This window comes from Setaria italica, chromosome VI (assembly GCF_000263155.2).
Source record: "Setaria italica strain Yugu1 chromosome VI, Setaria_italica_v2.0, whole genome shotgun sequence".
Classification (NCBI taxonomy): Eukaryota; Viridiplantae; Streptophyta; class Magnoliopsida; order Poales; family Poaceae; genus Setaria; species Setaria italica.
The window spans coordinates 23,643,594-23,655,003 of NC_028455.1; the positions used below are offsets into that span (position 1 = coordinate 23,643,594).

At 45.1% G+C, this 11,410-nt stretch overlaps 3 protein-coding genes across 6 annotated transcripts; 2 read left to right on the plus strand and 1 right to left on the minus strand.

The window, feature by feature from the left end:
* The first annotated feature begins 273 nt into the window (after positions 1-273).
* LOC101765316 (probable E3 ubiquitin ligase SUD1) lies at positions 274-4,806 on the plus strand. Its single transcript, XM_004973286.3, has 7 exons — positions 274-749; positions 1,221-1,461; positions 2,262-2,347; positions 3,017-3,163; positions 3,614-3,737; positions 3,884-4,173; positions 4,349-4,806. Exons 2-7 carry the CDS (start codon positions 1,251-1,253, stop codon positions 4,439-4,441), a joined length of 951 nt encoding a protein of 316 aa, XP_004973343.1. The 5' UTR covers positions 274-749; positions 1,221-1,250; the 3' UTR covers positions 4,442-4,806.
* An 11-nt stretch (positions 4,807-4,817) lies between these two features.
* Positions 4,818-5,339, minus strand: LOC101765725. The gene has a single exon (XM_004973287.3). It carries the CDS (start codon positions 5,240-5,242, stop codon positions 4,955-4,957), a length of 288 nt encoding a protein of 95 aa, XP_004973344.1. The 5' UTR covers positions 5,243-5,339; the 3' UTR covers positions 4,818-4,954.
* Positions 5,340-6,223: 884 nt separating this feature from the next.
* On the plus strand, positions 6,224-10,909 carry LOC101766144 (serine/arginine-rich splicing factor SR45a). Of its 4 annotated transcripts, none has more exons than XM_004973288.4 (9): positions 6,248-6,376; positions 6,690-6,748; positions 7,153-7,219; positions 7,450-7,472; positions 7,574-7,789; positions 7,939-8,041; positions 8,166-8,315; positions 9,663-9,717; positions 10,316-10,909. In XM_004973288.4, exons 4-9 carry the CDS (start codon positions 7,450-7,452, stop codon positions 10,618-10,620), a joined length of 852 nt encoding a protein of 283 aa, XP_004973345.1. In that variant the 5' UTR covers positions 6,248-6,376; positions 6,690-6,748; positions 7,153-7,219; the 3' UTR covers positions 10,621-10,909. The 4 variants fall into 4 exon arrangements, with proteins under 4 accessions (XP_004973346.1, XP_004973345.1, XP_022683256.1 ...); XM_004973290.4 differs by lacking the exon at positions 6,248-6,376 and adding an exon at positions 6,409-6,588; XM_004973289.4 differs by lacking the exon at positions 6,690-6,748 and having other exon boundaries at positions 6,224-6,376.
* The last annotated feature ends 501 nt before the right edge of the window (positions 10,910-11,410 follow it).

Below are 11,410 nucleotides of genomic sequence, written 5' to 3' on the forward strand. Positions count from 1 at the left end.
GGGGAGAAGTGGAGACGGGAAAGGGGATGGCGTCGGGTCTGTTAGCCGGGGGAGTAACGGAGGCGAAACGTGAGGGCACACAGGTCTTTTGGCACCCCTATCACACGCTGTCGCAGGGACGTGGCGTGCCACGTCGGCAAAAATGGCAAATCAGTTGTTTCGTTTCGTTCGCGATGGCAAAACCGTAGAACCTCCCGTAAAAATAGCAAATGAAGGAGCGCCATTTGCAACGGTGGCAAATATGTAAATATCCCTTTCCTCCTCGCCCGTCTCTTCCCCCGCCCCCGCCCCCGGCTCCTCGCATCCACCGCTATCCCGAGCTCCCCTCCCTTCTCCCCTCTCTGCTCTGGCATCCGCCGCCCGCTCCTCTCCTCCCCTGCGCCGTTGTCCTCCCCGACGGGGGAGCTCGCCTGGCCGGCCCCGCGCCCGTCGAGCTCCTCCCGACTTGACTCCAACCGGCTGAATTCGTTGCTGGACCGCCGCCGCCCAGTCCGTCTTCTCCAACCCCGACCGGCCGAGCGGCCCTCCCTCGCGCCCGCGCGCGCCTCGCAGCTGAGCCCCCTCCTCCCCGCGCCTGGACTCCGGCTTTCGTTTCCCAGCGGCCAATTTTCCCTTTCCTTTTCCTTTTTCCGCTCCACCCCGTCGGGCCTTATTTCCTAGCGGCGACGACAAGGCGAGCAGCCACTGCCAGGTCTTTTGTCAGCCGACCACCTGGCCTTCGTCGGGCGCCGGCGACGAACATACGACAGGTACGCCCACCTATTCCCTTCCCTTCCTGCGGTGCGAAATCGAACCCCCAAACCCTGATGTATGGTATTCATATTTGGATCTGACCATGTATTCTTCTAAACTTCGAATTTTTTTCAAGCAATTATCTGGGTCCGCCCCTGGCCCCGATCCATTTCGTGTGTGTGATGAATTTGGTGTAAACTAGACCATTTGTTTCAATCGTAATTTTGGGTAGAACTTGACCGTTTCTCTCGGGTGATTTTGACCCGCGAGTAGTCGGAAAGACCAAGTCTAATGCAAGTGCAGTTCAAGTTCCATGTACCTAATCACTTAGTCAATGTTCAACTTGGTAGGACCTATGACTTCAGAGTCTTGGCCTTTACTTCAATTTCTCTGGTTCCATATGGCGATGCTTTGCCACGCACCTGCTGAAACTGTTATTAATTCACATTTCCGCTTCTTGACTGCTGCGGTGGTTGAACTTGTTGCAGTGAAGGCTAGAGGAAGAGAACGGCCACGGGATGGATAGGAACCAGGAGCTGGAAGAGGTGGTCCCAAATGACTCGGACCCTCTTCTTGGGAGGGAGAACAAGGAGGCGGAGTCATCATCATCAGTGGAGCTGTCTGCGCCACAACCAGCAACTGTGACCCCGTTGGAGATCGAGGATGAGGAGACTGATGGCTCTTCTGCTGCATGCTGCCGCATTTGCCTCGAGAGCGAGTCTGAGATAGGTGATGATTTTGTATGCTACCTCAGTGCAGTTTTCTTATGTTGGTTAAATCACTCATTTCGATTTGGGGATGCTTTTGTCTGGTGCTAATTTCCTGTCCGATTGTAGCAAGAAGAAAAACGAAGTATGATCACACCTCTTGGGCTCTTGCTCACTTTGTATGGTTGTCCAAAAACAGTCCAATCTACTGCATTTTCTTGTGTGTCTAGTTGAACGCGCAATGATTTAGGATGCACGCTAGCAAATGGGATTTAGAAATGATCTCTGATCTGATTATCTGAACTCTACCAGATAGCACAAATATCAATTTAAGGTTGCAGCATTAACTAAGATAACATCCAAGACGCATAGCTGAGCTGGCTAGCTTACAAATCGTTGTCTCTTTTTCCTGTGCTACTGTGATAGAATTGAAATCAATCTGGCTTGTTATGTTGTCAACATCTTACAAGGGTGTGACTAATTTAATGATTGTCCTGGAGAAGCTCAGCAATGCTGTTGTGACATCCGAGGACTAATGCCAATAGTAAGCTCTAGTTCTGTCAGCAAATTACAATGAACAAATGCCATTTTCTCATGATGGACACTAGACATTTTGGTTTGCGGCATTGTTGTGTGAAGTAAACAAAAAAATTTCACACATCAGGGTGTACATTGGGCTAAAAAAAATTCTTCTATAAAAATGATTTATTGAACTATTAGTTGAATGCTTCAGTTTTCCTTTTGCTACCCAATCAACAACTGATCTAACTGTAAGCTTCTGCACTGTTGTGCATTTTCCTTTGTTTTGTTTATTTACTGCAGGTGATGAACTGATATCACCTTGCATGTGCAAAGGAACTCAACAGTTTGTTCACCGCTCATGCCTTGATCACTGGCGTTCTGTTAAGGTATTAATGATATCTTCCTTATATTTTTCTACCAGTTTCTCAAAAACCACATGATATATGCTTTTGCTTCCCCCTGTCAATGTTACATACCTTTAGGTTGGTAGTTGCCACATGAATACATCAGTACTAGATAGAGGAAATGGCGTAGGAAACATGCAAAAATGCACAAGACAGCAAAAATGCACACACTGGTTGAGGTGCTGTTAATGCAGTTTTTGTTAATCGGGTCCTGTGTACTGTACAAAGAGTAGGTCAACAATGCAACATAGATGTTTGTGCTCCTTAAATGCACAAGAACCTTTCCTTTTACTTCATTAACCAATTTTTGTCTAATTGGCAGATTCTGGCATTGCAAAGATGCTATCAGAATAAATTTTTTGACATGTAACGGCAAATATGCTGCCTATTAGAAGTCGAGCTGCATCTCTCCAGGCTATCATATTTCAGCTTGGTTCAGACTTCAGAGGGTACACTGTAGACAATGTGTTGGTTACAATTTCTGTTCCACTTTAAGTCTAGGTTGACAACATGCTTTTACGAACCTTTGGTGATCATTCCTAGCTAGATGCTGTACGAGTCTTTTACTATTGTCTCATTAAGTTGTCTTCTATTCAGATATGATGGAAGGAAAAATGAAGTTATATGCTTCTGTATCTTTATTCTGTGTAGGAAGGATTTGCATTTTCCCACTGCACAACATGCAAAGCTCAGTTTCATCTCAGGGTGGAGACGTGGGAGGACAACTCATGGCGTAAAATGAAGTTCCGGATCTTTGTTGCAAGAGATGTGCTCCTCGTATTTCTTGCTGTACAGCTTGTAAGTTTTTAACATTTGAAAGCACTGAATTTCCGTACATGCTTCTTTCGCAAAATGAAGTCGAACATCTTCATCTCTAGAGATCTTCTCCTTTTATTCTTCATATGCAACTTATTTCAAGTTACTTTATTTAAAAGCAATATTATGCCCCTTAGGCATTATCTGTTGAGTTTTTCTAGTTGTTCTGTTAAACAATGAAAAGACATCACCCAGACCTGCAATTGTTGTTGCATTTTCACACATTTTTTACAGAACATGGAGCATTTAGATGAAGAAAAGGATTTATTTGTTTGTTGTTTCACGCAATTCTTGGATACAAGTCCTAAGGCCAATATGTAATAAGATGAGACTTAACTTTAAGAAACACAATTCCAATGTTAGGTCGATTTGTTCTGATATCCAAGTTCAAGCAAGCAAACCACTTATATGCATTATTTTTCGTTGTTGCAGACTATTGCTATTATTGGCGCAATTGCATACTTTCTAGACAGGGATGGAAGTTTCCGGAACAGTTTCAGTGATGGCTGGGATCGCTTCTTGTCAAAGCACCCAATACCATTCTACTACTGCATAGGTACACAAATCATCTGTTTTCCTATCCATTGTCACGATGCATCTGTATTTTGTTGATGTTTGGATTTGAATTTTAGTTCCTATACATAAGAACTTATTATTCCTCAGTGATTTGAAGTCTGTTATGACTGCATGTTTGAACTGCAGGTGTTGTGGTTTTCTTTGTGCTGCTTGGATTCTTCGGGTTGATAGTTCACTGCTCATCCTTCAACGACCACCAGGATCCATGCCTAGCTGGGTGCCGGAACTGCTGCTACGGCTGGGGCATCCTTGACTGCCTGCCTGCTTCCTTGGAGGCATGCTTTGCCCTGGTGTTGGTTTTCATCGTCGTGTTTGCCATCCTGGGCATTGCCTATGGCTTCCTGGCAGCCACCATGGCCGTCCAGAGGATCTGGCAGAGGCATTATCACATCCTGACAAAACGGGAGCTCACAAAGGCAAGAAACTCCCCTCAAATCAGTGTTCTTATTGAATCAAGAAGAGAAATGTGCATCTTTTGTTGATCATACATTCAAATCCTAAAGTATTCAAGCATCTCAGTCCTGTCAGCCTTGATTGTGATGCGGTGAATTTCACAAGGGATTTGCTTGATCTTGTATTTCTGATATGCAGGAATACGTGGTGGAAGACCTCCACGGCAGCTACACGGCACCTAAGCTTGACCCGGAGCACGAGGAGCGGTTGAAGATGCTGAAGCTCCTCTAGAGAGCCAGAGAGGTGCCTGCCTGAAAATGCTTCATGCCACCTCATCAACATGACAACATGGCCCATCCTCTCTGGGTCCAGATCATACAAGGAATGGTCACCTTGAGTTCTACTAGGCTACTGTACAGATGAAAATCCTGCTTCTACCTGTACCGAACACCATCTGCTGAAACAGTCTAGAGCTTCTGCTGAGTTTTATGTTTTACCTTCTCGGTAATCTTCGTCGACCACGTGTAGTGACTGTAATGTGCGCCCTCTGCCTTGTTCCTGGAATTGAACGACTGGACGATTGAAAATCTGTTGTCTGAATTAATCATGTTGCGTTTTTTCGTCTGAATATAAGATCTCTCAATGCATCTAATGTACAGCAACTGCGTGCTAATAACAAGCGTCTTCGTCTTATTGCATCGATTGCTGTTACAGTTACATAATCAGTACATCACAGTTTTTACACTGCAGATACTCACTTGCTCACACGATAGTCAAACAGAGCAGAGAGCACAACAAGGGCTATCATCCTCCGCCGGTGCCGGTGACGCCGAGGTCGGCCTTGCCGTCCTCCGTGCCGGCGCCGAACACCGGCCCGCCCTTGCCGGCGGCGTCCTCGACAGTGTCCTCCAGCTTCCTGACGGGCAGCCCGCGCTCGTCCTCCCCCGACCTGAGCTCCGTCCTCGGAGCCTGCCGCCGGCTCGCCTGCTGCTCCTGGGCAACGCCGCCACCGGTGGCCGCAGCCGCGGGCGCCGACGTGTAGGTGGTCGCCGTGAAGGCGCCCTTCGGCTGAGCTCCCTGCGCGCCGGACATGATGGCGCGCTCCTGCGCCGCCCTGTTCGCTCCCTGCGTCGTCAGTCGTGTCGCTCGATGGCGGCGGTGCTCGGGTTCGGGGCCTCGGTGGTGGGTGTGGCTTGCTTAAGAACGTGCCTTTTGTGGTGACGTGTCGTGCGCACGTCTACTGAGCTGCTGCCACGTGGAGCCGGGTTGCTCCAGAAGACGTACACGTATACGCCAGTCGCGAGAGCTGTCCCGGGTGCGCATAAACCCATAGGAGAACGCCACTTGAACAAAAACTATGGTATTCTGCAATTTTCGAGTAGCGAATTTGCAAATGTTTCAAAAGCCGCAGAGAGAATATGGTTAACTATCGGATGACAAATTAAACAGTCAAAATGATAAAACCATCCTTGTGCATCGTCCTATATTATAATTGCGGCGATCTAAAAGGAAAAATATTTGGTTGGTTGCATGAGGTGACCTGTATGACTGCATCTGCAAATACAATGAACTTTGTGAAGGGGTTAGTTGTCTACGTGGACAAATATAGTGATCCTGCATGTGAGAATGATAAGTACTGCAATCAAACACTCTTCTTGTAAAGATTGAAGGATGGTGCTAATGCGAGCAACCAAAAAGCATCCCTAAATATTAATGAGAGGAAATTGAACACTAGCATACGACTTATTGAGCAATTTGAAAAACATCCCTTTAAAATGCATTTCATAGGATATTTTTTTTGAAATCAAGAATTTTATTCTGCGTTTTCTTATAGGACAAGGAAAATTATTATAATTATAAATAGATACAAACGGCAGTATTACACAAGTCTTGGTGATATTCCATGCCAAAAGGTTAGAAAAAAGAGATTGGGTTATGAACTTATAAATGGACTGGATTGGGGCCCAACCTCACGGGCTTGGAACCCATCCCGACCCAATTTTGCATGCGCTTCGATGAGTCCGGGCTGGGCAAATTCTCGGCCCATGTAGGCCTGTTCAACGCCGCAACACAAGCGGTCTCGCCCGAGGGGATTTTTCTGTCCCGACGGGTGACCCATCCACCTCTCGTGCTCCTCCTCGCAGACGAGACGGCGACAGCGCCTGCGCCAGCGCCGCCTCCCTCTCGCCATCGGCAGCGACGGTGGCTGCCTCTCCAAGCCCCCAGGTGCTGTCTTCTCCCCCTGCCACTTCCCTCCCCACCACGATCTCCTTGGGCTTTGCGTACACATCGATCTACCATTTTCCTCCTGAATCCGCCTCGTAGTAGATCTGGTCGGTCTCGCTGCGTTCTGAGCTACCTGTCGAGCTAGTCCGGAGCTGCACGCCGGTTGCGGCTTGAGGCGCCAGATCTGGGACGCGGCTGGCCTGGAGAACCAAGTTAGCCCCTAGGACGAGTCTAAAATTCTGTCTGATTCGATTTTTTTCCTGGGTTCATGTCGCTGCGTGATTTTGATTTCTTTTTTTGTTCCGTTGGTTAGGGGGATTCCAGAAAGGAGAATCGTGGCTGACTTCTGGTCCCTACCTCGAGTCAGATCTGGTAGGGCTGCTACCGTGGATGACGGGTTGCTCGGTTCTGATCGTCGTTTGTTAGATTTAAGATTAGTTTGGAGACCATGCGACATGTGAATAGGAAATTGGCGAAAAAATTGGAAATTCATTTATTTGCTTGCAGTTTTGGAGTATTGTTGTTCCTGATTCTTTTTATTTAGCTTGTGAATCAGCAAGCGCCCCCCCCCCCCCCCCCCCCCCCTTTCTCGAGCGTGTACAGGCCACTGTAAAACAACTAAACAACACATAATTGGCAATTTGGCATTCTGAAGCAGTCGACTGACATCAACTGCTGAGCTGAAAGGGATGGAAGCCACATATATTGTACTTTGCACTTGCTGATTCCTGATGGTCTATTTACTGGTTTATGCTTATTTGCACTGCTTCTTTCAGGTAGACCACCTTTGTTGGTTTCTCTACTCTTTACCCATCACTTCGGTTTGCAGCTTCATTTGTCAAGGTACTTAGTACTTTTCACTTCACTGCCTTAAGTATTATGGTAAATGGACTGTGCCCAACAGTTATCAGATGTGTATTTATACACAGTTTCCAGTATTACTTGTCTTAGCTCTTAGGCTTAATTATGGACTTTTCATTTTTCTTCCTAGATAAGTGTTTATATATTCCATCAATCTACAAGTTATTGGTTGTTTATCTGACACTACACCGTCTCTTGTGTTTTTGTATTAGATGTCACAAGCCAAGGAAGTGAGGTTAGTATTCCCTACATGGTGGGAATTCTTATTATCTTCTTATCTTTTAGATAGACTTCTTAGCATCTAATGTGTTCTGGTTTGTAAAATTTTATTTTTAGATACACCGCACGGTCTATTACACCTCCTGCAGAAAGAAATGGAACTTCAAGTTCGCCTCCTCCAAAGAGGCGCAGCCCTTCAAGGTCGCCTCCCCCAAAGAGTACCTCAAGGTCTCCACATCCAAGGAGTCCTAAGCGGCGGAGCACTTCAAGGTCTCCTCCTCCTAGGAGACGTGGTAGATCGAGGTCAAGGTCAAGGGATAGGAGTCGATCCAGGCAAGCATATCACTTGTTCATGATAGTTTATCAAATATTAAATCATATTGGTTCCAACTTCCAATGGCTTGTTTTGGTTTCAATCTGTCACTCTACACAAACCTATGGGCAGTGGTGCAGTACTAATGTTTAATCTTTATTGTGCACAGGAGCCTAGATGATAGAAATCCAGGGAATAACCTTTATGTGACTGGATTGTCTACTCGTGTAACTGAAGATGACCTTGAGAAGTTTTTTAGTAAAGAAGGAAAGGTGTGATCTCAAGTTTATTAGTTCATGTGTTTTTATTATGGTTTCGCATCTGTATCTGGTTATTGATTAATCTTGTGGTAACCATTTTGGTATCTGAATAATTAGTTCCATCTTTTAAATGCAGGTTAAAAACTGTCATGTTGTTCTTGATCCTCGCTCAAAAGAATCCCGTGGCTTTGCCTTTGTGACTATGGATACTGTTGAAGATGCAAGACGCTGCATCAAGTACCTGCACCGCACTGTGCTTGAAGGTCGTCTGGTCACTGTAGAGAAGGTTAGATACTAACTGAAATGATTCATTACATTAATACACTCTTCAATTATATTTCTGCTGAATAGTGCTAGTTTTATCATGTTATCTTTGTGCTATTTCCCCCCAATATTCTGAAATCATTATTACAGTTAAAATAAGATAAAGCTAGCTGTTATGTCAAACAAGGTTTTTGCATGGTCTTGTGTTCTCTCCTTCCCCCTTTCATCTGGGTCTTGAAATCATGGTTGTCTTAGCAACATAAATAGCTAAATGCATAATGCTGTGCACTTGAAAGTATATTCTATCAGTTTAATTCAATGCATACTCTGTGCTGTTCAGTTAAGTACTTTGATGAAGGGTTCTTGAGATGAGGTATGTTATCGGTAGAGGAGTACAAATATGCTCTTTCCCTGTGATGGAAGAGTATATTCTGGGACAGTCGAGCAGGGAAATACCACTCAGGTGAAATATGCCAGAGTAAATTGAAAGGGAGTCATTTGTGATGTGGTCTGCAATCCTAGTGTGGTAAATTTCCCGGGGTCTTAACTCCTCTCGTGCTGACTTCATGACCTTCCAGTTTAACATGGTGCTGGGCTGCCTCGACGTCAACCTGGTTGGCGCAGGCTGTGCTGTCTTCAACCATGGTTGTCGCCAACGGATGTGCAGCTGACGTGCTGGTGCTTATCACCAACCCCAGAGCTCATCTTCACCGCTTGTCGTCTACACCTTCCTCACCGACATTGCATACCCACTACATCAACGTGAGGGCTGCCACCAGAGAGCGACCTTGGAGTCTTGTTGTGCATTGTGCCACCATCACCGCCACCGCGATCACCACCGCCACCGCGATCGCCACCACCACCGCCACGGCCACCACGACCACAACCACCATCGTCAACATCGCCCTCATGATCCAACGGGCTCCATGGTTTGTCTGCATCGACTGAGCTTACATGGTGCATGCTGCTGGCATGCGACGACACCAACTGCTGAGCTAGCCTACATTGTTGCAATCTTCGTCGACAACAAGATCCTTATTTGATGGAGATCACAAGAGGCATAATCAGGCGCTTCCTTGGAGAAAGGCTACACCAACCACGGGAAAGTGCACAGAAGTGTCATCTTTGGTTGAGCTACGTAAAGTTATTCATCTACTTGTATAACAAGAATTTTGATCGAGAGTTGACAGGCTTAATGATCCTTCACTATTTGTTTTTCAGCAAAGGGCCATAATTTAGTTTCTTATTCCTTTAACCAGTCTATTTTATGTTAAGCTTGGATAATTGGGTTCACACTCTGTTTGGCGTATTGAAGTTCACTGCCTTTTTCATTGCGGAAACTAACACATGTTCATGTTGTCCATTTCAGGCTAAAAGGACTCGAGAAAGGACTCCTACTCCTGGAAAATACTGCGGTCGAAGAGGTATGAACAAAAATTCGCTACTTTTGTGCCTGTGCATGATGTTTTATTGAACACACCTGTGCATGATGTGACTGCAATGCTTTCTGTGTTGATCATTGTTTGTCTTGCTTGTTCAGCTTGCATAGGCTGAGTTGAATGGACTTAAATATATATGTGTATATATATATATATATGTGCATGTATGTATGTATGTATGTATGTATATATTTGCAGTTATAATGTGCAATGTTTTATTTATTAATATGTAAAGAAGAATTCATCTTTCTAAATATTGCCACTCATAGACTATTTGCTTGTTTATTCATTTTTTTTTGTCAGTGATGCTTTGAATTATTAGAATCACAGATCTCACTGGAGTGCGATATTTCCTGTGACCTGTTATTATAATTGGAGCATTTTTAGCTTCCATAATTCGACATGATCAGAATAAATCTCTAGGGTCTAGGTTATGTTTTCCTTGAGTTGAATCATCATTTTGAGGTAGTCAAAATCACATGCCTAGCCATGGAAAACTTCTCCATGAACGCAAGCATGTTCCAATCTGGTTTCTTAAATTCTTGCATTATAGCTGTATCTTTAATAATATTTTTCATTGCAGGAGGATCTCAAAGGAGCCCATCACCTCACCGTTCTCGCAGAAGGGAGCGATCCCGCTCAAGGGACCGTAAAAGGGAGCGTTCTCGCTCACGGGATCGGAGGGAACGGTCTCGCTCAAGGGAACGCAGAAGGGAAAGGTCCCGCTCAAGGGATCGAAGGGAACGGTCTCGCTCACGGGACCGCCGAAGGGAACGCTCACGCTCACGGGACCGCAGGAAGGAACGCTCACACTCAAGGGACTCTCAGAGAAGGCGTGGAGATCGGTCCAGGTCACTGGCAGGCAATGGGAACCACAAGACAGACTAGAAAGCACTTCCCTTATGATGAACCTTCTGTTTTCGGGCTAGTCGTGACTGCGTGAACAATTGAACTTGTGATGCTACCTTTAAAATGGTCAGACTGAGAGACGTTAGCATGGAGTTGTAACTGCCTTGCTGTGTTTGTTTGTTTTTTTTTTTCTGTTGAAAAGTATGTTATCATGTCACCGTTCGGAGAGGATAATACTGTTATATGGTCTGGGTATTGTTTTGGAAACATTGGCTTGCACTCCAGGTTCACAGGCAGCGAGGTAGAATCACTGAGAAGATTGCTTTGATGGGATGGTTAGCCTTCTTTATGCAGAATTGCAGAGTTGAGTTGCACTTTGAAATGGAGATGCAGGGGTTGTTTGGATACTAGGGGATAAATTTTATCCTCCGTCGTATCGGATGTTTGATATTAATTAAATGGAGATGCAAGGGTTGTTTGGATACTAGGGGATAAATTTTAGCTTCCGTCACATCGGATGTTTGATATTAATTAAGAGTATTAAATATAAGTTAATTATAAAACTAATTGCACAGATGGAGGTTAATTCGCGAGATGAATCAACTATTTACTAATGATGGATTAATTAGGTTCAATAGATTCGTCTCGTGAATTAGCTTAGGGCTTCTGCAATTAATTTTATAATTAGCTTATATTTATTTCTTATAATTAACGTCCGAACTTTCGACGTGACGCACGAGAGGGACGTGTTTTACGAACTACAATGTCAGTATTCTTTCTGTGCAGATATTTGTCCTTAATCTCCTGTAGCAGACAAGCAGACGATGGC